The following is a 26,667-nucleotide window of genomic DNA, read 5'->3' on the forward strand; positions in this document are numbered from 1 at the left end:
CATAGCTGCTGTTGTTCCTCCCCTTTTCAGTCATCACCAAATGCTGTGACATATGCTCTAATGTCATTCCTATCTGGCCTCTGAGACTGGTCAAAGTTTATCTCAGGGCATTATCCCAGCATGACATAGCTCCTACAAAACAGTAAACCACACAAAAACACTTATGACATATGGGAGTGTTATAATTGAGAGAATTAGGAGAGGAACAGAGGAAGTAATTGGTGAGGAGCTGAGGAGCAATGTGGGTTTAGGAGAGGTAGGGGCTGTGTGGATAAGATTTTTTGTGATAAGACAGATTTGTGAGAAAGCTTTAGGAAAGGGTAAGGATGTCTTTTGGGCCTTTATGGATTTGGAAAAGGCTCATGATGGGGTAGACAGGTATTGGGGGAAAGCTGTTAAGAGCAGTCAAGAGTTTTTATGAAAGTAGTAGAGCCTGTGTTAGAATCAGAAATGGAGAGAGTGAATGGTTTGAGGTAAAGGTGGGACTATGTCAGGGATGTGTCATGTCACCATGGCTGTTCAATGTGTATATGGATGGGGTGGTATGGGAGGTAAATGCAAGAGTAATGGGCAGGGGACTGGAGTTGGTTGCGGAAAATGGAGAAAAGTGTGAGATAAGTCAGTTGTTGTTTGCTGATGACACTGCACTTGTGGCAGGGTCAGAGGAGGTATTGGGAGAGTTAGTGACTGAGTTTGGGAGGGTGTGTGATAGGAGAAAGTTGAAGGTGAATGTGGGTAAAAGTAAGGTGATGAGGTGTACAAGAGGAGAGGATGGTGGAGAGTTGGAAGTAAGTCTTAAAGGGGAGAGGCTGGAGGAAGTGGATAGTTTTAGGTACTTGGGGTCATATGTGGCTGCAAAGGGAGGAGTAGAGGTAGAGGTAAGCTGTAGATTGAGAGAAGCAAATAAATGCCTTGGGGGATTTAAAAAAGTAATGAGAAATAGACATTTGGGAATTAATGCAAAGAGGAGATTGTATGAAGGGGTGATTGTGCCGACAGTGCTGTGTGGGGCAGAGACATGGAATCTGAGAGGGGCAGAGAGGAAGAGTTTAAATGTGTTTGAGATGAAATGTCTGAGAAGTATGGTGAGGGTTACAAGGCTGGATAGAGTGAGAAATGAGGAAGTGAGAAGGAGAGCTGGGGTGGAAAAGGAGTTGGCTGTGAGGGCTGATGAAAGACTATTAGGATAGTTTGGACACATGGAAAGAATGGATGAAGGAAGACTGGTGAAAGGGGTATGGAAGGCAGAGATGGAGGGAGTGAATTTGAGAGGACGACCGAGGATGAGATGGATGGATGGGGTGACAGGGGCGTTGAGTAACCATGATCAGTAGCCTGCTGTTTCTATTTCGTATATTTCAAACCACTAAATTTCTTTGAGAAACATATGATTTTCATATTCTGAAGTAGCTTTATCATAATCTAGCATATTTCCATTAAAGGAAAATGTGATAAAACTACCGAAAATGAAGGAAAAGAAAATTCATTGGGAGACACTGCTTCAGGCAGAATCTGTTGTTTGTTTACATTAGTTAGTACTAGTAGCACACAATGCCGTCACATGGTGGCAGCACGAATTGATGTTTATTTATGTTGAAGTAGAAGCATTGCAGTATAGTACTAAATATTATATATATATACATATTTATATATGTATATATATATATATATATATACATACATCTATATATATACATGCATATACATATATATATATATATATATATATATATATATATATATATATCTTTATTCAACCACAAACAACTTTTAATTCCATGCCATCGCAATCGAGACTGAAGAATCGCTCGATGGAGACATTTTGTTGGAAATTGAAACGTGGACGAGCCGAGGATTCGAACCCAGCTAACCCGTAACAAAGTTACAGTGACTTAAACCAATGCGCTATCAAGAGAGATATAAGTTGAGTACGATTTTCTTATATTTGTATGCTCGAATTACATACATCTACACGAAATATCGCGTTCAACCCACCTCCGCTATGATATTGCATTTAGCTAGTATGTGCACGTGGGATAGATTATACATCTACACTGAATGGTTCCCAGCGATCAATTATCTTTATTCAACCACAAACAACTTTTAATTCCATGCCATCGCAATCGAGACTGAAGAATCGCTCGATGGAGACATTTTGTTGGAAATTGAAACGTGGACGAGCCGAGGATTCGAACCCAGCTAACCCGTAACAAAGTTACAGTGACTTAAACCAATGCGCTATCAAGAGAGATATAAGTTGAGTACGATTTTCTTATATTTGTATGCTCGAATTACATACATCTACACGAAATATCGCGTTCAACCCACCTCCGCTATGATATTGCATTTAGCTAGTATGTGCACGTGGGATAGATTATACATCTACACTGAATGGTTCCCAGCGATCAATTATCTTTATTCAACCACAAACAACTTTTAATTCCATGCCATCGCAATCGAGACTGAAGAATCGCTCGATGGAGACATTTTGTTGGAAATTGAAACGTGGACGAGCCGAGGATTCGAACCCAGCTAACCCGTAACAAAGTTACAGTGACTTAAACCAATGCGCTATCAAGAGAGATATAAGTTGAGTACGATTTTCTTATATTTGTATGGAATTAAAAGTTGTTTGTGGTTGAATAAAGATAATTGATCGCTGGGAACCATTCAGTGTAGATGTATAATCTATCCCACGTGCACATACTAGCTAAATGCAATATCATAGCGGAGGTGGGTTGAACGCGATATTTCGTGTAGATGTATGTAATTCGAGCATACAAATATAAGAAAATCGTACTCAACTTATATCTCTCTTGATAGCGCATTGGTTTAAGTCACTGTAACTTTGTTACGGGTTAGCTGGGTTCGAATCCTCGGCTCGTCCACGTTTCAATTTCCAACAAAATGTCTCCATCGAGCGATTCTTCAGTCTCGATTGCGATGGCATGGAATTAAAAGTTGTTTGTGGTTGAATAAAGATAATTGATCGCTGGGAACCATTCAGTGTAGATGTATAATCTATCCCACGTGCACATACTAGCTAAATGCAATATCATAGCGGAGGTGGGTTGAACGCGATATTTCGTGTAGATGTATGTAATTCGAGCATACAAATATAAGAAAATCGTACTCAACTTATATCTCTCTTGATAGCGCATTGGTTTAAGTCACTGTAACTTTGTTACGGGTTAGCTGGGTTCGAATCCTCGGCTCGTCCACGTTTCAATTTCCAACAAAATGTCTCCATCGAGCGATTCTTCAGTCTCGATTGCGATGGCATGGAATTAAAAGTTGTTTGTGGTTGAATAAAGATAATTGATCGCTGGGAACCATTCAGTGTAGATGTATATACATATACATATACATATATATATATACATATACATATACATATACATACACATTATATATATAGTTTCACTCTCCTTACAGGAAACAACTACAAATACATGACCACAAACACTTTTACCCAGACTGACAATGATAGCTTGTCAGTATTGTGTATTTTTCTTTTCTTTTTTATTATTGATGGATTGTTTTTTGTTTCCATCTGGAGAGACCACTTAGTGTACATATACACTGCACAAACTCACTATTGCCTCCAAAAATAAAAGCAAAACCATACAAAAACTGTTAAATTGTGCAACTAGTAAAACCAAACAGGGAAACCATGTTAAAAAAAAATATTTTATTGGACTTAAGGAGTTGGATAGAAAATTCCGACTCCAACTCCGACTCCGACTCCTAGTACTCTTAGAAATCTGACTCCGACTCCAGCTAAAACCTCCAACTCTCTCCGACTCCGACTCCAACTCCGCAACCCTGTTTGAGATGAGGTGCCTGAGAAGCATGATAGGGGCTACTAGGCGGGATAGAGTGAGAAATGAGGAGGTGAGGAGGAGAACGGGGATGGAAAGGGATTTGGGAGATAGGGTTGATGAAAGAGGCAGAGGTAGGAGTTGACATGTGGGGATGATCAAGGATGAGATGGATGGATGGGGTAAAAGGGGCATTGGGAAAGAAGGGAATGTCTGTTGAGGAAGGACAGGAGAAGACAGAAGATTTGGGTGAATGGAGAATGGTTGTGTATGGATGATGCTGTAATACATGAAAGGGAGTGGGTGGGGGATGGGGGGTGAGGGAGTGTGTGTGAAAAATAAATTTATATATCCTGAAGGGATTTCTAAGCCATCTTTTCCATTTCTAAATGAGGGGATGAAGAGGGGGGATCACCATTTTAATGAGGAAGTGCCATGTCTTGTGACACTGCTTGTGACCAAGGGCAGTGGGTGAGATGCAGGGGTTACTGAGGAGCCAAGATAAGAGGGGAGGAGGGTAGTGGATGAGAGTGGAGTATGTGGGGATGGAATGGGTGGGAGTGGATTTTATGTCTTTGGTTTTTTTTTGTTTTTTTTGGCTACCTTCCTTGTAAAGGGAAAAAAGCCTTTGGTATATGTATATATATATTATCACACAAGTGTCACAACTGGTAAGGGAGTCACAGGCTTCCTAAAAGATGACTAAGATTGTGTATGTAATGCCTGTGTTTAAAGGACCTGTAGGTTGAATATGTGAAAGCACTAATTCTGATATTATACATTGTCCTCTTGCTATTTCCACATTTACTGGGATTGAACCTTTAATACCAGTTCCTTCCTGATTACATCATGATTGTTGAGATTGTTTTAGTAGGTATATCCAATATATATTTTTTTTTATTAGACAAACAGGTATTTTACTTAATGTGACAAGAAAAAATATGGAAATTTCCTCTACAATTTCATTTATGTTATTTAGAAATAATAACACAGGTACACCACTTACCAGTTTATCTGAAAGGATGTGACTTGCATCACTTATTTGGGTCAGACGAGATGAGCTGAATAAGCCCTCCTAGGGTTTGTCATATTTAGACTCTTGTCTTGTGAGCCCAAACATGGAATGTTGTGGAATTATGTTAAGATATGACTGCTTTGGCCATCTGGGCTGTTTCCTACTTCCAAATCTCATGACATGATGAAAAAGCCAGAGCAAAATTTTAGTCATTCCAGTTGTGGTGGGGTGAGTATGCATGTAGCTATTGGATGGTTTTCAGCATATTTCTAATGTAAAAGTAGAATGCAATATATAATAGCTTTATATCTGTTAGTATTTATATTTCATGTTACATTAGGGTAAGTACAAGGGGTCTGTTTAGGTACAAAGGGACTTGAATATTAAATGGTTTGTGTATACAACACTCACAATACTATTACAGTATATTACACAATTTCAAAGAGTTAGATGACAATCTTATGATTACATATTTTCCAGGAGGAGGGTAACTATCACCATTCCTTTGGAAGAGTTATCCATAGAACCCATAGGTGTCATGTAATGAAGAGGATCTGGTGTGACATCTATAGCACAGCTATATCATGATTTCTTTGAGATATCACATGATGACCCACAGAAGAGAGAAGTATTTCCAGTGTAACCTGTGTGATTCTGCTTTCTCACAAAAGAATGATCTTACAAAGCATATGAGGACCCACACAGGAGAGAAGCCTTTCCAATGTGACCTGTGTGATTCTGCTTTCTCACAAAAGGGTAATCTTGCAAAGCATATGAGGACCCACACAGGAGAGAAGCCTTTCGAGTGTGACCTGTGTGATTCTGCTTTCTCACAAAAGGGTAATCTTACAAAGCATATTAGGACCCACACAGGAGAGAAGCCTTTCCAGTGTGACCTGTGTGATTCTGCTTTCTCACTAAAGGGTAATCTTACAAAGCATATGAGGACTCATACAGGAGAGAAGCCTTTCGAGTGTGACCTGTGCGATTCTGCTTTCTCACTAAAGGGTAATCTTACAAAGCATATGAGGACTCATACAGGAGAGAAGCCTTTCCAGTGTGACCTGTGCGATTCTGCTTACTCAGTAAAGGGTAATCTTACAAGTCATATGAGGGCTCACACAGGAGAGAAGCCTTTCCAGTGTAACCTGTGTGATTCTGCTTTCTCACAAAAGTGTTCTCTTACAAAGCATATGAGGACCCACACAGGAGAGAAGCCTTTCCAGTGTGACCTGTGTGATTCTGCTTTCTCACAAAAGGGTGATCTCACAAGTCATATGAGGACCCACACAAGAGAGAAGCCTTTCCAGTGTGACCTGTGTGATTCTGCTTTCTCACGAAAGGGTAATCTTACAAATCATATGAGGACCCACACAGGAGAGAAGTCTTTCCAGTGTGACCTGTGTGATTCTGCTTACTCACTAAAGGGCTCTCTTACAAGTCATATGAGGACTCACACAGGAGAGAAGCCTTTCCAGTGTGACCTGTGCGATTCTGCTTTCTCACAAAAGTGTTCTCTTACAAAGCATATGAGGACCCACACAGGAGAGAAGCCTTTCCAGTGTGACCTGTGTGATTCTGCTTTCTCACAAAAGTGTTCTCTTACAAAGCATATGAGGACCCACACAGGAGAGAAGCCTTTCCAGTGTGACCTGTGTGATTCTGCTTTCTCACTAAAGGGTAATCTTACAAAGCATATGAGGACCCACACAGGAGAGAAGCCTTTCCAGTGTGACCTGTGTGATTCTGCTTTCTCACAAAAGGGTGATCTTACAAAGCATATGAGGACTCACACAGGAGAGAAGCCTTTCCAGTGTGGTCTGTGTGATTCTGCTTTCTCACTAAAGAATAATCTTACAAGTCATATGAGGACCCACACAGGAGAGAAGCCTTTCCAGTGTGACCTGTGTGATTCTGCTTTCTCACAAAAGGGTTCTCTTACAAGTCATATGAGGACCCACACAGGAGAGAAGCCTTTCCAGTGTGACCTGTGTGATTCTGCTTTCTCACAAAAGGGTGATCTTACAAGTCATATGAGGACTCACACAGGAGAGAAGCCTTTCCAATGTGACCTGTGTGATTCTGCTTTCTCACAAAAGATTACTCTCGTAAGGCATATGAGGACCCACACAGGAGAGAAGCCTTTCCAGTGTGACCTGTGTGATTCTGCTTTCTCACAAAAGGGTTATCTCACAAGTCATATGAGGACCCACACAGGAGAGAAGCCTTTCCAGTGTGATCGCTGTGATTCTGCTTTCTCAGTAAAGAGTAATCGTACAAAGCATATGAGGACCCACACAGGAGAGAAGTCTTTCCAGTGTGACCTGTGTGATTCTGCTTTCTCACTAAAGAGTGATCTTACAAAGCATATGAGGACCCACACAGGAGAGAAGCCTTTCCAATGTGACCTGTGTGATTCTGCTTTCTCACAAAAGGGTGATCTTACAAAGCATATGAGGACTCACACAGGAGAGAAACCTTTCCAATGTGACCTGTGCAACTCTCACATAGCATATGATGATCCATACAGGAGAGAAGCCTTTCCAGTGTGATCTGTGTGATTCTGCTTTCTCACTAAAGAGTGATCTTACAAAGCATATGAGGACCCACACAGGAGAGAAGCCTTTCCAATGTGACCTGTGTGATTCTGCTTTCTCAAGAAAGGGTCATCTCACAATTCATATGAGGACCCACACAGGAGAGAAGCCTTTCCAGTGTGACCTGTGTGATTCTGCTTTCTCACAAAAGTATTCTCTCACAAATATGAGGACCCACACAGGAGAGAAGCCTTTCCAGTGCGACCTGTGCAATTCTGTTTTTTCAAGAAAGGGTGATCTGACAAAGCATATGAAGACCCACGCAGGAGAGACGCCTTTCCAATGTGACCTGTGCAATGCAGCTTTCTCAAAAAAGGATTCTCTCACAGAGCATATGAAGAGCCACACAGGAGAGGTCTTCTAGTGTGACCTGTGTAACTTTGCTTTTTCACAAAAGGGTTATCCCACACAGCAGATGAAGACTCCCACAGGAAAACAGCCTTTCCAGTGTGACCTCTTTGATTCTGGTTTTTCACATAAGACTTCTCTCACAAGGTATATGAGGATAGACATTGGAGAGAAGCCATTCCTGTATGATTTGTATGATGAAAAGATCACACTCTTCCGACAGCTTGGATCAAACCAGCAGAAAGGCATACGCAAGTGATGCCTACACACTTAGATTCCAGCAGGGCGTTCCCTTTGTTTTACCTGTATAGAGGTATTAGGGAGAAATGTCAATATAATTGTATTGGGAGACCCTAATGCTAGGGTAGGAAATGAACCATTAGATGGAGTGATTGGGAAATATGAAGTTCCAGGAAAAAATCGTAGTGGAGAGTTGATGGTGGAGATGTGTCTAGGGAGTTGATAGCAAATATAGTGTTTAGGAAGAAAGTCAAGCATAAGTGCACATGGGAGAGGGTGGTGGATGGATGTGTGGCAGATAGAGCATTAATGGACTTTATAGTGATAACCAAGAGTATAGTAGGATGTACATGTTCAAAGGGGAGAGAGTGGGGAAATATCAGATCACTTTTTGGTGGAAGGTAAGTTGAGAGTGGAGAATAGGTGGAGAAAGAGGAAAAGGGCAGAAGATTGGGAGGTACTTTGAGTGAACTGCTTAAATTAGAAAGAAAAGGAGAAGGAGTACAAGAAGAAGCTGAGAGAGGAGTGGGAGGGAGTGAAGGATAGAGTAAAACCAGAAGTGGAGGAGGAATGGGGATGGTTCAAGGAGGGAGTCATAAGGTTTGCAAAGGTGGTGCGTGGAACAAGGAGGATGGGAGAAAATAGAAGGAAAAGTAGTGAGTGGTGGGATGAGGAAGGAAAGAAGGGTGTAGAAGAGAAGAAGCAGGCTTTCACAGATTGGTTACAAAATAGAATGAGAGAATCATATGAGAGGTACAAAGAAAAGAGAAGACAAGTAAAGCATAAAAGAGGCAAAGAGGAGATATGAAATGGGGTAAGAGTATGACAGAAAGTTTTGAAAGTAATGAAAAATTGTTTGGAAAGAAATTAAAAGAGGAAGAGGAGACGAATCAAGTAGAGAAGAAAAGGTGATACAGATGGAGAGATGATAATGGAAGAGAAGGCAGTGAGGGAAAGATGGTTAGAGTATTTCAGGGAGTTGCTACATTTGAAGGAGGATAGGGAGGGAAAGGCAGTTGCAGTGGGAAACGCCAAGAAAATGACCATGATGAGTGAGGAAAATGGAGGAGAAATAAGGAAAGATGAAGTGAAGGCAGCTGTTAAGATGATGAGAGCTGGTAAGGCACCTGGTCTGGATGGATACCATACAAAATGTCTTGTGACACTGCCTCTAACCCAGGGCAGTGGACCCGTTATCCAGGAGGCTACCTTCCATGTAAGGGGGGTAAAGCCTTTGGTATATGTATGTACTATTTGTTTTTGGTATATGGAAAAATTCACTTTGTTGGACAATTAAACCTGGACCTTCATTTCAGGATGATGTTAGACTTCTCTTGTTTTTCATACTTGGAACAGACTGGTTCAGGAACTTTTATAGTGGACTGAAGTTTTGCATCTCTTGCAAGTTTGTGTGATAGATATTCAGAACATAACCTCAGTAATTCACCAAGTAAAATTTGTATGTATTCTGTAAATAAAAAATTGAGGTTTATATTTTGTACATTTTATTTAGTTTGTCATATCAGGACAATACCAAATTTTTAGGTAATTATTTTGAATTTATCACATTGCTCCAGTAGGAAGTCCTATATGGTTTCACAGTTTGGATGCAATATGTAGCACAGTAATGCTTTATACACTCACCATATTTTAGATCAACCTTCTCCTTCACCACTCCAACACCTGTTTTGACTTTGGGATAAGATAACCCATTGCACCTCTCTAATTTTTTCTTTCTTTTCTTTTTACATGAAATTTAATTGAGAAGAAGTGCAGCAAGTAGTAGTCTGAAAATGGAAAATTAATAATGATAATTTTCAATCACCATGTATACATTTTACCATTCTCAATATGGATTCAGCCCCCTTGTGCCTGAATTACCATACTGAAATTACATCGAGATGTTTGAAGTTAGATATGTACTTGTCTTCCTTTCATTACTTCTGTGGTAATTGTTACCTATTTGAATAGGCATCTTCCTTATTATTGGGAATCTTTATTAGTGCCTACCATTTCGTTTTGGAAACTTTCCCTCAAGGTGTTGTTGTCTACATCTGTTGAATTGGGAGCATTTCCTAAAGCTTTGAACCATGCCTATTGTAACTTTAAATAAGATATAATTTAAATCCCTTCCTCTTTTATTGCTTGTTATATCTCTTTTTATATAATGAATATTAGTTTGATAAATCGGGGATTGAACTTTTGAGAATTCACTTAAAAAGTCAATATTAACCCATGGCCTTTTCAAGCTTTACGAACTCAGAAGAGACGTGCCAAATACACTGTCTGCACTAACTGTCACCACAGACTACCTAGAGCTCTAGTACCTAACGGACGTCAAGACTAGAAATGTCAAGGCAAGGGACCTATGTCTTCGAAAATTCAACCACTCAAAAGTCTTAATCTTATTTCAAATACCACTGTTTGAGAACCCAACCAGGTTGAAAACTGTGACTGGTAACTTCTCGAATGTTAATCAATGAATTTGTTAAACCATAATTTCTATACCTAATAAAAAAAAAGTGCTGGGACTTGGGAACAAAGAAGCACACAATTTTGTGACAAGATTCCAGCACTGATGTTTGTTTCGTTGAATCACTGTTGCAACTTGCGCTGACACAGTAAACGATTTTCGAACTAAATACTTTATAAAACCTTGCTAACACATGAAATATGACAGATCACTGATCAAATTGGCAGCATGGCACGGCATTTTATAATGCATGCACATGGCAAGCATCAGGATGTAAACAGCAAGCTTGACATCACAGCCTTACGAGAAAAACCGAAAGTTGGCAAAGGAAAAGTTCATATGCTACTGATATTTTGATAGGTCTTCTTTTTTATTACATTGCATTGGATTTATTTTTGCATTATTTTATCAAAACGTGACTAAGCCATACATCTAGCAAAAATTCACCAACTCTATGAGAACCTACTCAGTAGACCTTTAAAACTGTTCACTTGTCTGGTTGCTGTTTGAATTTAGTTGTAGCCAGTTGGGTTTGACTCTTAGTAAAGTTTGGCCAGTTCTAGTTGCACCCCAGTTTGTAGTTGTCCCATTATTTCTTCCTAACCCCCTCTTTTATTTCTCCCTATTCAACAGCTTGGGTCTGTCCTAATTATTGTTTAATGTTGATATTAGATTAGTTAAGAATTTTACCTAGTAGCTCCCCATAAGAGCTGGAGAGAGGGTAGAGTGCTGAAGGACTGGAGGAGTGCCTGTATTGTTCCACTTTACAAGGGAAAAGGGGACAAGTGTGAATGTAGTAGTTTCAGAGGGATTAGCTTGTTAAGTGTAGTTGGGAAGGCTTATGGGAGGATCTTGATTGAGAGGATTAGGGGAGGAACAGAGGGAGTAATTGGTGAGGAACAGTGTGGATTTAGGACGGGTAGAGGTTGTGTAGATCAGATTTTTGTGTTAAGACAGATATGTGAGAAAGCTATAGGAAAGGGGAAGGATGTTTTTTGGGCTTTTATGGATCTGGAAAAGGCTTATGACAGGGTAGACAGAAAGGCACTGTGGGAGGTATTGCGGATATACAGGATAGGAGGAAAGCTTCTAGGAGCTGTCAAGAGTTTTTATGAGAGTAGTAGAGCTTGTGTCAGGATTAGAAATGGAGAGAGTGGTGGTTCGAGGTAAAGGTGGGACTTCGTCAGGGATGCGTTATGTCGCCCTGGCTGTTCAACTTGTACATGGATGGGGTGGTGCGAGAGGTAAATGCAGGGGTGGTGGGTCAGGGATTGGAGATGGTTAAAGAAAATGGAGAAAAGTGGGAGGTGAGCCAGCTGTTGTTTGCGGATGACACTGCGCTTGTGGCAGGATCGGAGGAGGGATTGAGGAAGTTGATGACAGAGTTTGGGAGAGTGTGTGATAGAAGAAAGCTGAAGATAAATGTGGGTAAAAGTAAGGTGATGAGATGTTCAAAGGGTGAAAGTGGCAGCAGACTGGAAGTGAGCATTAAGGGAGAGCGGCTGGAGGAAGTGGATAGTTTTAGATACTTGGGTGCAAAGTGGCAGGAAAAGGTGGAATGGAGGTGGAGGTAGAATGTAGATTGAGAGAAGCGAGTAAATGCCTTGGTGGATTAAAAAGTGTAATGAGAAATAGACATTTGGGAATGGATGCTAAGAGGAGGTAATATGAAGGAGTGATTGTGCCAACAGCACTGTATGGGGCAGAAACATGGAACATAAGAGAGGAAGAGAGAAGGACTTTGAATGTGTTTGAGATAAGGTGTCTGAGAAGTATGATGGGGGTTACTAGGCTAGAGAGAGTGAGAAATGAGGAGGTGAGGAGGAGAACAGGGGTGGAAAGGGAGTTGGGAGATAGGGTTGATGAAAGAGTATTAGGATGGTTTGGACACATGGAAAGAATGAGTGAAGAAAGACTAGTAAAAGAAGTATGGAAGGCAGATGTGGAGGGAGTGAACATGAGGGGACGTCCTAAGATGAGATGGATGGATGGGGTGATGGGGGCTTTGGGGAAGAGGGGTATGTCTGTTGAGGAAGGATGGGAAAAGACAGAAGACAGGGGTGAATGGAGAATGGTTGTATATGGATGATGTTGTGATGTATGAGTTGGAATGGGTGGGGGGATGAGGGGTGAGGTAGTATGTGTGAGCAAAATTTGACGCAGCCTAATGGGATTTCTCCCAGTCTCCTTTTATGCATGGGGTGGTCGCCGATTTAATGAAGCGGCCTTGCTGTGGATGTGCTGTGACTTGCAACACTGCCTCTGACCCAGGGCAGTGGACAAGGTGCAGTGGGGAGTAGTCTCGAGTGATCGACTCTGTAGGAGTGACTGTCATGTGGCAAGTAGTTGCCACTACCTCTAGCAGTGAGTAAAGTCACCTCTTGTGGCTGCAGCTTTAGTGTTGTGCCTTTAGCCACAAATAGTGGCATGTTTGAAATTAAGACATTACACTTCGCATGATTTTTTAACTTACCTGAACATGTTATGTTAGTACTACCTATGGTGAAGGTAGAGTTGGTCAGTTCAAATCTGGCCAGCAGTATAAGGGTGTACAGACATATTCCCTGATTTATGAAGGGACCTTCTAGCCTCCTGAGGTATAGGAAGCTAGTGAATAGTTTTGTTTTAAAATACTTTTAACCACAGGTTGATATAATTCATCAATTAATCTGTCTGCAGTCCTGATCTCTACAGGAGACCCACAGCACTAAGGTAACCACTACTGGACCAGCCCACAAATTGCTCAAGGAAGACCTATGAAGTTTGCATGTGTCCTACTTTTCTTGCACTTGTTTAGCTTTGCACGACTCCTATGCTCTTTCATAATAAACCAGTTTTGCATTTGATAGACCTGGGGTGGTGTTGAGCATGGTAAGTTAGTATTCAGTATTCCACTTGTGTAACAGAATTGTGTAAGGCTATTTTAATCAAATCTGAAGAGTTTCTGTGCTTCTAAATGAACCTGAAACTGTGGTATGAATGATAGTAAAATCACAGACAATTAAATTCTTATGTTCCTACAGCTGTAGTAAACATGATCTATTTCCTCCCCTTTCCTATTTTACATGAAAATGTTTCAAGACCAGTGGCAAGTACCTGCAATTGATGATCCATGAAGATGTTGGTAATCGCTCCAGACCGAGACTTGAAACTTTTATACCTTTTCATTCCTGTAGCTTACAACTGGCACCCCTTTACACCTTCCACTCATCCAGACACTGCAACAGTTTCCAGTCATAGACATAGGCACAATTCAAAGAGATTGAAGTCTGATTACAGATTCACCAGCATGTCAAGTCAGATTGGATTAGATTTTTAAGCAATTCAATTTTTTATGTGGGTTAAAATGTTTCCAAAGGTAATTTAATGTTTTTTTTTCTTTAAGCCACTTCTAATTCAAGGAAACCAAGCATTTAAGGTCAAAAATATATTTTTTATTAAAATACTACAAAGGCAAAGAAGCGCTGGCCGAGTGGGTTATGGCAGTTCAAATCCTGCCACCAGCGAAGTTGAACCAAGGGCATGGTTCATTAAAGTCCATGCTACAAAGCCTTCCAGTAGGGGGAGTTTGTGACTTCAAACCATAAGTGAAAAGAATGAAAGTAAAACTTGATTACTTGAAAAATGGACATTTTTATCAAAAGGTTGCGAAAAACGTTGATCTGGGTTAATTGCAAATCATAATTTTTGGCAGTCCAACTGTTTTAATGGTGCTTAAATATGGTTATCAGATTCGAAAATGCGAATCTGCCCACCTCTGCACTTAAAGCTAATATGGGAAACCAAGGCACAACTGAAACCAATCCATTCAGCCACTCAAAGGTTTGGATAATGTCTTTAGCATTATTCTAAGTATGCAGTAACTTTTCCTGTTAATGGTGCTTTGGTGACTGCTGGAAGCTCCTGAATCGACACTGGGAGTACAGTCCTAGGTAGCCCTTTTAAGGAGAGGCAAAACCCCTCAAACTAGCTGTGGGTTTTCTGTACACTGTGAAGGAGAGTTACAGAAAACCCACATATACAGGAAGCTATCTACATTTTTCTCAGCCATCACCCAGACAAAATTAAATACTGTGTAGCTTTGGGCCTATTTCTTAGAGCCCTCAGAATTTGCAGTCCACTTTTTTTTTTTTTTTTTTTTTCTTCTTTTTTTTTAACTGAATTAGCCACAATACATTCCCAGCTTACAAAAACAGGTTATCCAAATTGGTTCCTATCTAAAATAAGTTTCTACAAAATTACTCCTAACCCTAGTAGTAAGTTTGTATCATTCATTCTACCATTTAATAATACGCTTCAAAAGTATGTAAAGATAAAATAAGTTATGTCTTCAACTATCCCAACAGCCTATTCAGTAAAGTGGTGAATGTCCATCATAGAGTTAAGATGGATGACAGCCAAGGAGTTTACAAAATACCTTGTAGAGATTGTGAACGAGTTTATTGGGGCCAAACAGGAAGAGACCTCAAAACAAGAATAAAAGAACATACTCTGTGAAATATGCACAAGAAAACTCCTGCACACCTCAATGAAAAACCATATGGCCTTGCCCCTAAAAATTATTGCTGAAATACAGTTTTTCAGTAAATGGCCCAAATGTTTGAAATGACCCCAGTCAAGTAGATGTGATGTCAACCATCCATTTACTTCTTTGGACTCTGAAGATCCTGTTACTTAGCCACCTGCCAAAGTCCCCATCAAGAATGACATGTCCTCTCACTTTGTCAAGACCAGTGTAGCTGTGAAGGACAAGCTAGATGAACTTGTTGCCAAGTTTTTCTTCTCATGCAACTTGTCATTCATGGCTATGGATCATCCCTCCTTCTTTGAACTCATCCAGGCTCTTGGTCCTAACTATCACCCACCCAGTCATAGTCAACTCATTCGACCTCTTCTACATGAGGTCACACAAGATCTTCAGATCCAGATGAAGAACCACCTTAAGGGAAAGACTGTCACACTCAATGAGGATGGCTGGGTAAGCATCCATTATGATCTAGCCCATACTACTAGACTGAGTGCTACCTGCTTCCTGGATGCAAATGATACATGAACCTTTCAACAAGACAGCATGAAACTGCAAGATGTGTCAGTCATCAATCTGCAATGCTGAAACAAGAGTTTGGATTAAGTTCTAATGCTGTCACCAACAAGAAGAATATGTAAAAGATGCAGGAAGATCTGCAGGTTGCGGACCCACACCTCAATGTGTATGGTTTTCAGCCCATTGGCTCAATCTCCTTGATGGGGACATCACTCCAGAATCCATTATGAAATGTATCAGTGAAATTTCTAAATTCTTATGTAATCATCATGCTCCTTCTGGATGACTGAAGGCATTCCCTGGCAGCCAGAAACCTCAGCTGCCTGGTGATACTTGCTGGAAGTCCCAGTTAGCCAGTATTGATATATTCATCAACAACTGTGTCCACTACATATATATAGTACAACAACATGAATCTGAGATGATCTTGGGCATTGTGAGACAGATCATGGACTCCAATTTGTCTTGCCAGGCCTGGCATCAGAGTAACTCTCTCCCATTGTAAATACACTTGATGTGTCTCAGTAGGACAACTCGGGCCTTGCAGTGGTATGTGATGCTTGACTCCGTTTCCTGGAGGATCCTATTCTAGCTCAATATCGGCAAGCTGTGAAGAAATGATTTGAACAGGTTATACGACCATGCCATCTTGTGGCACACTCACTGCATCCCAAGTACCAGGGCAGCTGTCTCATCCCAGATCAGTGAGGGGAAAAAAATGTAGACTATGTTGAAGCTGCCATTTGACACTAAATTAGCACCATGCCCTTCATCTTGCTGAGACATATCTCTTCACACTGATGGTGCATCAGTTGGGAAAATATTTTCAACTTGTGGGATGATACATTCCAAACTATGGAACCATTTGGGTGTGGACAAAGCTAGTTTCTTTGTTATTGTATGCTTAAAGGGAAGCAAGAGGGTGAGTATTAATTAGATTACAGACTCCAAGTACAACTTGCAACTTTTCAGTTTTAGACATTTATCTGAGCAGCTTTGGAACTTAAGCTGTTAGTACTTACCTGTCTGCTATAAGCATAAAGAATGCTTATCCATAAACCTTGCTTGTAGGTAAAATAAAGCATTCATGTGGTTACTGATGCACATTTATAATTTTCACATTATGGACAGATTACGGACTCCAATTACAACTTGCAACTTTTCAGTTTTAGACATTCATCTAAGTAATATTTATGGAATGTGAAGCCTTTAGTACTTACCTCTGCAATATGCACAAAGAATACTGATCCATAAACCTTGTTAGTAGGTAAAATAAAGTATTTATATGGTTACCAATGAACATTCATTATTTGCACATTATGGACATTTCTTCCATTATTTCCTATTTTCTTCCATACATCTGGAAAAAAAAATAATTTCTTCCAAAAATAAAATCAACCCTGTATGGAAAGGATTTATTGGGATAGAATTCTATTATATATGGTGTGAGGCCACCAGATGACAAGCAGCTAATGCTGCATTAAAGGTGGACTGATACATATGAATGAAATATACAGGATAAAACACCATTATGAATTACAGTTACCATTGCAACAATTTCATGATATTTGCACATGGCAAATGAAGCTGGTCATACAAAATTAATAGTTACTTTTCTCTATTCATGTATTAACCACAGGTATCAAATAGATCAGTTACAATGATTTTCTGCTCCTAAGGAAATGACATAAATCAGGGCAAAAATACATAATGTCAACGCAGCACTGAGATAATGGTAATGATCTGCGGATCATGGACTGGGACTGGTGTAAGGTCCAAACCATGAACCCCACTGACACTGACTGGCCTCTTCACCTCATCGCCTCTCTCTCCATGCTCTACTCTGACTGATGCCTGCCACTTTCATTCAGCTCAATGATGTTACCTCAGCAAAGGCTATTTCACCTAACCCCTTTACATATCTCTGTTCAACTTCAGGTCACTGGCAAGAATGGAACTAATGATCCACCAACCTCCCTTACTTTTTGTGAACAAGCAAAACCTATTTATATACAGTGGGTTTTCCCCCCTATAAGAGAGGTAGCCTAGTCAAAAGCCATATACCCACTCCCACCCACCACCCTTTCCTCTCATTGTAGCTCCTCATGGATGACAGGTTGTCCCTGAAGCCTGCCAACTACCCTGATAGAAGCAGTGCAGCAAGACAGTACATCCACAGTAAGGCCGCTTCACTTAATCCGCAGCGCCCCTTCTCACAGAAAAAGAGATGGGGAGAAACCCCTTCATGCTCCATCAAAATATCATTCACACATAACTACTTCCTAACCCCCATCCCCTCCCTTCCTGGCATCACAGTATCATCTATACACAGCCACTCTCCACTCACCCCTACGTCATGCCTTCTCCCTCCCTTGCTCAACAGATGTTCTCCTTTTGCTCAACACCCCCTTCACCCCTCCATCTATCTCATCCTGTCATCATCACTGCAAGTTCACTTCATCTACCTCTGCCTTCCACACCTCTTTTATCAATCTTTCTTCACACATTCTTTCCATGTGTCCAAACCATCCCAGTACTTTTTCATCAGCCGTATCTGCCATTTCCTTTTCCAACCCAGCTCCCTTCCTCACTTCACCCTCTGTCCAACCTTGTAACTTTTCCTCTCTGCCTCTCTTAAATTCCAAGTCTCCACTCCATACAGTGCTTTCGGCACAATCATCGCTTCATACAATCTCCTTTTTGCACCCATTCCCTGATGCCTGTTTCATATCATGACACTTTTTAATCCCCCAATGTATTTACTTGCTTCTCTCGATCTACAACTTGCCTCCATTTCCTAAAACATGCGACCCCAAATACCTAAAGCTATCCACTTTGTCCAGCCTCTCTCCTTTCAGAATTACGTCTAACTTGCTCCCATCCTTTCCCCCTGTACATCTCATCCCCTTACTTTTACCCACATTTACCTTCAACTTTCTCCTATTGGATACCTTCCCAAACTCCATCACTAATTCCCTTAATCGCCTTCTGACCTTTCCACAAGTGAGGTATCATCAGCAAACAACAACTGGCTCACCTTTCACTTTTCCCCATTTTCTTTAACAATCTCCTATCCCATGCCCATTACCCTTACTTCCTGCACCACCCCATCCATGTACACATTCAACAGACATTGCAACATGACACATTCCTGATGCAGGTACACCTTTACCTCAAACCAATCATTATCTCCATTTCTAATTCAAACAGATTCTACTATTCTTGTAAAAAATCCTGACTGCCCTTAACAACTTTCACCCTATCCCAAATATCTGCCTTCCTGTCTACCCTGTCACAAGCCTTTTCAAAATCTGACCCATGCAATCCCTATCTTTAAAGCCACACTATTCCTCAAGTACAATCTCTGTTCCTCTCAATTAAAACCCTCCAATAAACCTTCCCAACTACTCACAAACTGATCCCTCTGAAACTACTCACATTTGTCCCTTTTCCTTGTAAAAAATAAAAATATACAGGGCACTACCCTCCCTTATACACACATTAAACAAACACATTAAACAGTACCTCCCTTCTTCAGACACTCCACATGACAACCATCTAATCCAGGAGCCTTACCTATTCTCATCATTTTCAGAGCTACTTGTATCTCATCTTTTCTCACTTCTCCATTTTCCTCTCCTATTGCCATCATTTTCTTAGCACCTCTCACTGCTACCACCAGTTCCTCCCTATCCTCCTCCACATTCAACAGCTTTCTAATATACCCTGCCCATCTTGCCCTTACTGTCTCCTCTTCCATTATCATCTCTTCATATGTGCTTTTTTACCTTTTCTTTTCTACTTGACTCGCCCCCCTTTCCTCTCTTAACTTCCTTCCAAAACATCTTTTTATTACTCTCAAAATTTTCTGTCATACTCCTTCCCATTTTACATCTGCTCTCCTTTTTTGCCTCCTTTATCTTATGTTTTGCTTTTCTTTTTTCTTTGTGCCCCTCACATGTTTCTCTCATCCTACTTTGCAACCAGTCTGTGAATGCTCACTTCTCTTCTACAACCTTCTTCACTTTATCATCCCACCACTTACTACCCTTCTATTCCCTCCCATCCTCCTTCTTCCATATACCATCTTTGCACACCTTGTCACTCCTACCTCTACTCTATCCTTCACCACCTCCCACACTTCTTGTTCTCCTGCTCCTTTTCCTTATTTAACAGTTTACTCTAAACACCTCTTTACTTACTCTGCACTTTTAACGTTTTTCCACCTATCCTCCACTCTCAACTCGCCTTCCACCAAAATATTATCTGATATTCACCCACTCTCTGAACATGGACATCCAAAACTTTACCTACTCTTTTCCTGGATACCACTACATAGTCCATCAAAGCCTTATCAACTATCCTCTCCCACCTGTACTTATACTTGAATTTATTCCTATACACTGTGTTAGCTATCATTAACTCTCTAAACACATCTCCACCATTAACTCCCCATTATGATTTTTAAATGACACTCCTACTCTAGCACCAACATCTCCCAATACCACTACAGTGGCATTTTCCCCCAAACTCTGTAAGCACTCATTTCAATCTATCCAAAATGCCTCCTTTTCCTCTACACTCTTCTCACCACCTGGCCCTTATACACTTACAAAGACCCACATCTCCCTTCCCAGTTTCACCTCCATCTGCATTAATCTTGAAGAAAAAGCCTTCCACTCCACCACAGAACCTATCTCTTCACTTACTAGTGTAGCCACCCCTTCCCTCCCTTATCCTCTCCTCACTCCTGACACCCTCACCACTGCACTCCCAAACTCAAAATCACCATTTCAACTTTGTTTCACTTAATGCCAACATATCCATCTTCCTGCATAGTGTACCACACCCACACACATTAAAAGACCAAAACCTTAGGGTTCAGGTGGGAAAACTTCCAGGTTCTATTATGCCTCAACTTTTTGTAGGAATGTACCACTTAGGGTTACAGAGGGCATGATGCCTAGTCCCATCACTCCATCTCTCTTTTTTTTAGCTACCTTTTACAATCACAGTGTGAAAACTGTGTGGCAATATTTTTTCTTCCACAGGGGATTAGGTGAAAATGGACATATAGACATATATATTCAGAGAAATTGTACAGGAGAGCATTAAGAGTGGTGGTGGGGGGACAGCATAATGGAGGGGCAGTTGCAGTACAATAAGGTAGCATCATTTCTATGAGTAGTTAGTTTCTCCATCCCTGACAAAATCATGTGTGACTTTGGTCCATAGGGGCACCTCATATAGACCCTAAAGTATCAGCTGGATGCTACAGAGTATATTTTACCATACAATAACATGCAGCCAGTACCAGTGACAGGGAGCAAAACCCTAGCAAAACTTAATCATTTGTATTCATTGAACTGTGGATGTGACAGAGAACAGGGGTTTCATTTCCCTTTGCAGAAGCTTACCTTCGTTTTGATTCACAGAAATACAGGCCACACGAATAATTACATGAACTTGAAATGCTCACATTCCCCACCGTTTGACTTGTTCTGCTTGCAGGAAATAAATAAACTGATGTTTTTGGATAAAACATTACCTTGTATTGTTCATCCTTTTCTAGGGCAACTGGCTTTGTAAAAGTAAACTGATAATCTTCAGAGGTTGCTGAGCTGACAACTTCACTCTTATCATCCACTATTTTAATAGTTCCACTACTGGGTGCTTGCATGTAATGAATATATATATTCCTGTTACTCACAAGATTTTCGATCAAGCTCTCATCTGAAGAAGGAGAGAAAGTATTCTCATAAGAATATCCATAGTTATAGCCACTTGACAAGTTAATGCAAGAAAGCACCTCTTTCCTACTGAGCCTGATATCCAAGGCTATTCAAAGGCACATTCTCTGGGATGGACGAGGGGTCAGCTCCCCTGATGGCTCTCAGAATGTGAATACACTCTGTGTGGGTCAGGACGTCAGTATAGATCACATTGTCAACAAACTCGTTGCAGGACATGTCAAGAAATTGGATCTCCTTCAGTAGGTCCCCTATCTTCTCCCAAACTGCACTCCCTGATGGCTCCTCCTGCTGGGCTAGCTGAGCTTTTCCCCTGCCATGTGATGAATGATGATGGCTTTCAAAGTATCTTAATGTGTGAGCTTGATGGACAAATACTAAAATATCACTACATACTATAATTGACAATGCAAATACATGGAAGCATCCATCATTAATCAAAACCATGAATAGTATATGACTACTGTACTTACCAGGCAATGAAGGTTTTGAAGGGGACAATCTCGGAAGAAAATTTTAGGCTACGATCCATCAGCAAATTCTTCAAGCTTTCTTTGCTCAGGTATGATACAGTTTCAGACAACAAGGAAGTATCAGGATCAAGATCCAGCATCTATGAAGAAAATTTGATTAAGTTCTATTTTCATGTATATTGACGAATAATAGGAGAGGAAGCCATTTATACAAACATTCATACAATGTTACTATCATCAAGTATTCAGTTGTGCCATTTGGATACTATTGGGTCACCAGAATCATAGTGAATGTGCTTGTTATGGCACAACGGCTTCACTCATGCTTTGTATGGTGCAAATCCAGTTTCCAGTCCAACAGATTCTATTGGATACTATCTACTTTTCTAACCTGGACACATTGGGTGACTGCCTCAGTTGAAGCAAAGTGCTTCTAGTACAAACTCCTCACCTTCTGATGGCAAAGTTAGCATATGATCGCTACATCAATCCATCCATGACCTCTGTCTTGTGTCTTGTATATTTATTCTAGGTAATGCTAGAGGAAGAGCTTAAATGTGTTTGAGATACATACATACATACGATGCTAAGATAAGAGGGAGGGAAGAGAGTGGAGTATGTAGGGAATGGAATGGGTGGGAAGGATTTCTATGCCTTTGTTTTTGGCCTCTCCTGTGTAAGGGGGAAAAAGCCTTGGTTGTATGTATGTGTTTGAGATGAAATGTCTTAAAAGTATGGTAGGGGTTACTAGGCTGGATAGAGTAAGAAGTGAGAAGGTGAGGAGGAGAGTGGGTGTGGTGTGGAAAAGGAGTTGGGAGACAGGGTTGATGAAAGAGTATTAGGATGGTCTGGACACATGGAAAGAATGAGTGAAGAAAGATTAGTACAAGTGTAGAAGGCAGAGGTGGATGGAGTGAACAAGAGGGGGCAACCAAGGATGAGATGGATGGATGGAGTAAAAGGGGTGTTGAGAAAGATGGAGATGTCTGTTGAGGAAGCAAGGGAGAAGACAGAAGATAGGGGTGAGTGGAGAATGGCTGTGTATGGATGATGGTGTGATGCATGGAAGGGAGTGGGTGGGAGTGGTTATGTGTGAATGATATTTTGACACAGCCCGAAGGGATTTCTCCCTATCCTCTCTTTTTCTTCATGAGGAGACACTGATTAAATAAAGCGGCCTTACTGTGGATGTGCCATGTCTTGCTGCATTGCTTCTGACCCAGGGCAATGGGCTAGATGCAGGGATGACCTGTCATCCAGGAGGAACCAAGAAAAGGAGAGAGGGAGGGGTGGTGAATGGGAGTGGAGTGGGTGGGAATGGAATTATGCCTTTTAACTTTGGCTACCTTCCTTGTAATGGGGAAAAAGCCCTTGGTATATGTATGTATCTCTCTAGTGGATTTTAGAGCACATCTAAGTCATTAGCCTGTGTCACCATCCTACAAGTTTATTTTAGGTACTACAGAGTGATTTTATTCAGATGATTACCCCCCCAATCCCCTCTGGGTCAAAGCTTCCCATGGAAATATACCAACTGCCCTTCCTTGGATAGTCATGCATGTCAGTACAGTATTTCTAAACCTATGCTTTTGGCTCCAGACACAAACTGTAACACCAACAAACTGGCCAGTGTACCTCTTTGCACTTGTTGTTCAGCACCTTGTCTTCATAAACAACAGAAGTTTCCAGGACTGCTAGCAATGTCTCCTCCTTCATGTTAGAGATAATGTACTGAAAAAAGTTAATTTGTTCAAGAAACTGGGGAATGCCTATCACATACATAATTCGTTAATACATCCTTGTCAAAGGAGAGGTATACAAGATCATGTGGTGTTTAATGATCCCCTGAATAAAGTACCAAGACCTCACTCATTATTTGCATTGCCACAAGAGACAGGTATAATACCAATCATTTGGTCTCCTATTCCAAGATATTAGGGAAGGATGATGGTCCATTGCAGCCAGTCTCTCTAACAAGTACAATAGCAAAAATTTGTGAAAGAATTATCAAAAGTAGATGGGTAAAATATTTAGAAAAAAAACAAAGTGTTAAATCCAAGGCAATTTGGATTCAGACAAGGACGATCATGCGTCACCAATTTAATATGTTTCTATTCAAGGCTAATAGATATAATACAAGAAAGAGATGGATGGGCAGACTGTGCATTTTTAGATCTAAAGAAAGCTTTTGACTAAGTACCACATAAGAAGTTGCTTCAGAAATTAGAAAATGAAGGAGGAATACAGGGCAAACTACTAAATTGGATGGAGGACTTTTTGCAAGAAAGAAAAATGAGAGTAGTGATAAGAAACCAGCACTCAAAATGGGATGAAGTAATAAGCGGTGTTCCGCAGGGAACAGTTCTGGCCCCAATAATGTTTGCTATATATTAATGATATGGATGAAGGAATAGAAAGCTATATGAGCTTCTTTGCAGATGATGCAAAACTACTGAAAAGAGTGAAAACTGAAGAAGATTGTGAATCACTACAGAGAGATCTAAATAAAGTACAAGAATGGAGTAGGAAGTGGGAGATGGAGTTCAATACAAAAAAGTGTAGTATAATGGAATTTGGAAAAAGCAAAAACAGAATAACAGGAGCATATAAATTGGGAGAAGAAGGAATAAAAAAAAGTAGAAAATGAGAAGGACCTGGGAGTCATTGTTATGAATATGTCACCTGCTAAACATATAAATAAGATTTTTGGAGAAACTTATAATTTAATAAGAACAATCAAAGTTGCATTTACATACCTGGATGAAGAAATGGTGAAGAAAATCCTAATCACCCTGATAAGACCAAGATTGGAATATGCAGCAACGATATGGTCACCAAGTACAAAAAAATGTATAAAAAAAACTTGAAAGAATACAAAGAGCAATTACAAAATTGGCACCAACACTCTCAAAACTATCATATGAAGAGAGACTAGAAAAACTTGAACTACAGACACTAGAGCAAAGAAGAGAGAGAGGAGATTTGATAGCTATTTACAGAATCATGAAAGGCATAGAAATTACTGACAGAGAAAATCTGATAAAATGGGATGACAGAAATACTAGAGGACACGGAAAGAAAATAAAAAAAAAAGACAGCTATAGAAGAGATTTGAAAAAGAACAGCTTTCCTCACAGAGTAATAGACAGTTGGAACAAGTTAGATGAGAAAGTGGTGTGTGCAAAAACAATACATGAATTTAAAAATAGTTTAGATAAAATGAGATATGAAGACGGGACCCCACGAGCATAGCTCCCCTTCCCGTAAAATACAACTAGGTAAATAAAAACTCTGTAACACCAACAAACTGGCCAGTGTACCTCTTTGCACTTGTTGTTCAGCACCTTGTCTTCATAAACAACAGAAGTTTCCAGGACTGCTAGTAATGTCTCCTCCTTCATGTTAGAGATAATGTACTGAAAAAAGTTAATTTGTTCAAGAAACTGGGGAATGCCTATCACATACATAATTCGTTAATACATCCTTGTCAAAGGAGAGGTATACAAGATCATGTGGTGTTTAATGATCCCCTGAATAAAGTACCAAGACCTCACTCATCATTTGCATTGCCACAAGAGACAGATATATTACCAATCATTTGGTCTCCTATTCCAAGATATTAGGGAAGGATGATGGTCCATTTCAGCCATGCATAGCTGGATGGGCTTCACTTATGCTCTACACACCAACACTGTTAATTGGTGTACAGGAATGACTGTAGCAAAACAGCAAGGGGTGTTTCTAGTATTTTGTAGATAACTAGCACTTCTTTCTTTAGGAACAATAGAAGCTCAAATAGGTAGTCACTCAGGTGTAATTGAAAAGAAGGATAATAGAACTTAAAAAGTAATAAGCATTTTTTTAGGTTGGTCTTCAAACATAGAAAAATTATTTGTGATTAGTCTGCAGTTAATACCCCAAACAATGAAGGGAAATAATAAGAGTTTACATTTCTATTCAATCTACTATCAAAGCACAAATAACATGAGAGTAAAAATATACTGTAAAGTACATCAGATAATTTTTTAATGAGTACATTGGATAATCTTTTAATGAAATACATAGGAGTACAAACCTGTTATAGACAGAATGCTCAGATAATTTACTCGGAAAGTAAAGCCTCAGGTAGGTGAGGGAACATGATTACCCTTACCTGCATACAAGTCTCCCTTGCAGAGTACATCCGGTACTTGTGGGAGCAAGGGCATACACCTCTAGAGCCTGTTTAACAGACTCTAGATCCATCTGATCCACATAAATGTGATCCAAAAGTTTCTGGAAAGCATGAGGGGAATCCTTTGGAAGGATGAGCTCCTTCCCAGTAGCCAGGGGTCCCATCAGCATGGTGCCAAACACAGAGGAGCTCATGGACAGGATCACCCTGTGGGCCTGGGGGAGTCATGGATTACATCAAAGACTTCTTTAGGCAACATGTATGAAAGCATCATCCACCTTCCTGAAGGAGGAAATTTTTAATGAGTCCCCCCAGACCTACCTTGAAGGTTAACTCGTACTTTGGAAATACAATGTCTAGGTCACTGTACTCCTCCGATGTGTACATGTACTGCAGACGCTCCTTAATATTCTTCATTAAAAACTGCCACTCCTTACCCGTTCCTGAATCAGCCATTTTAGCTCTTCAATTGCTGTCTGAAAATATCCTATGATTTAGTTATGTCAATGAAAACACTCACATAACCACTGGCCTTTCCATCAGTGATTCTCTGAGTGAATACACTTGCATGGTGCATAATTTGAATTATGCGTCCTTATTTCAAAACAATCTATTTTGATGTGAACTGCATTCCAACACCTATATTCTGTCTTATCCAATATAAATACATCAACAGTGTTACTGTTTTATTGCTAAATGGTGTCATGAGCATAATCATGCAAGTGTGGTTAT

General features: G+C 40.3%; 1 protein-coding gene across 3 annotated transcripts; it reads right to left on the reverse strand.

Annotated features, from left to right (window-relative positions):
* Positions 1–21,724: 21,724 nt before the first annotated feature.
* LOC143031932 (BTB/POZ domain-containing protein 6-B-like) lies at positions 21,725–26,427 on the reverse strand. Of its 3 annotated transcripts, XR_012967050.1 has the most exons (4): positions 26,257–26,427; positions 25,915–26,150; positions 23,397–23,492; positions 21,773–21,901 (listed from the first exon to the last, which is right to left on the reverse strand). XR_012967050.1 is itself a non-coding variant. In XM_076196310.1 (3 exons), the coding sequence occupies exons 1-3, from the start codon at positions 26,389–26,391 to the stop codon at positions 21,758–21,760; spliced, it is 375 nt and encodes a 124-aa protein (XP_076052425.1). In that variant the 5' UTR covers positions 26,392–26,427; the 3' UTR covers positions 21,725–21,757. The 3 variants fall into 3 exon arrangements, 2 of the variants coding, with proteins under 2 accessions (XP_076052425.1, XP_076052424.1); XM_076196310.1 differs by lacking the exon at positions 25,915–26,150 and having other exon boundaries at positions 21,725–21,901; XM_076196309.1 differs by lacking the exons at positions 21,773–21,901; positions 23,397–23,492 and adding an exon at positions 25,144–25,177.
* Between the last annotated feature and the right edge of the window lie 240 nt (positions 26,428–26,667).

The sequence above is a fragment of the Oratosquilla oratoria genome, chromosome 12, assembly GCF_046742065.1.
Source record: "Oratosquilla oratoria isolate Oo_2021 chromosome 12, ASM4674206v1, whole genome shotgun sequence".
Classification (NCBI taxonomy): Eukaryota; Metazoa; Arthropoda; class Malacostraca; order Stomatopoda; family Squillidae; genus Oratosquilla; species Oratosquilla oratoria.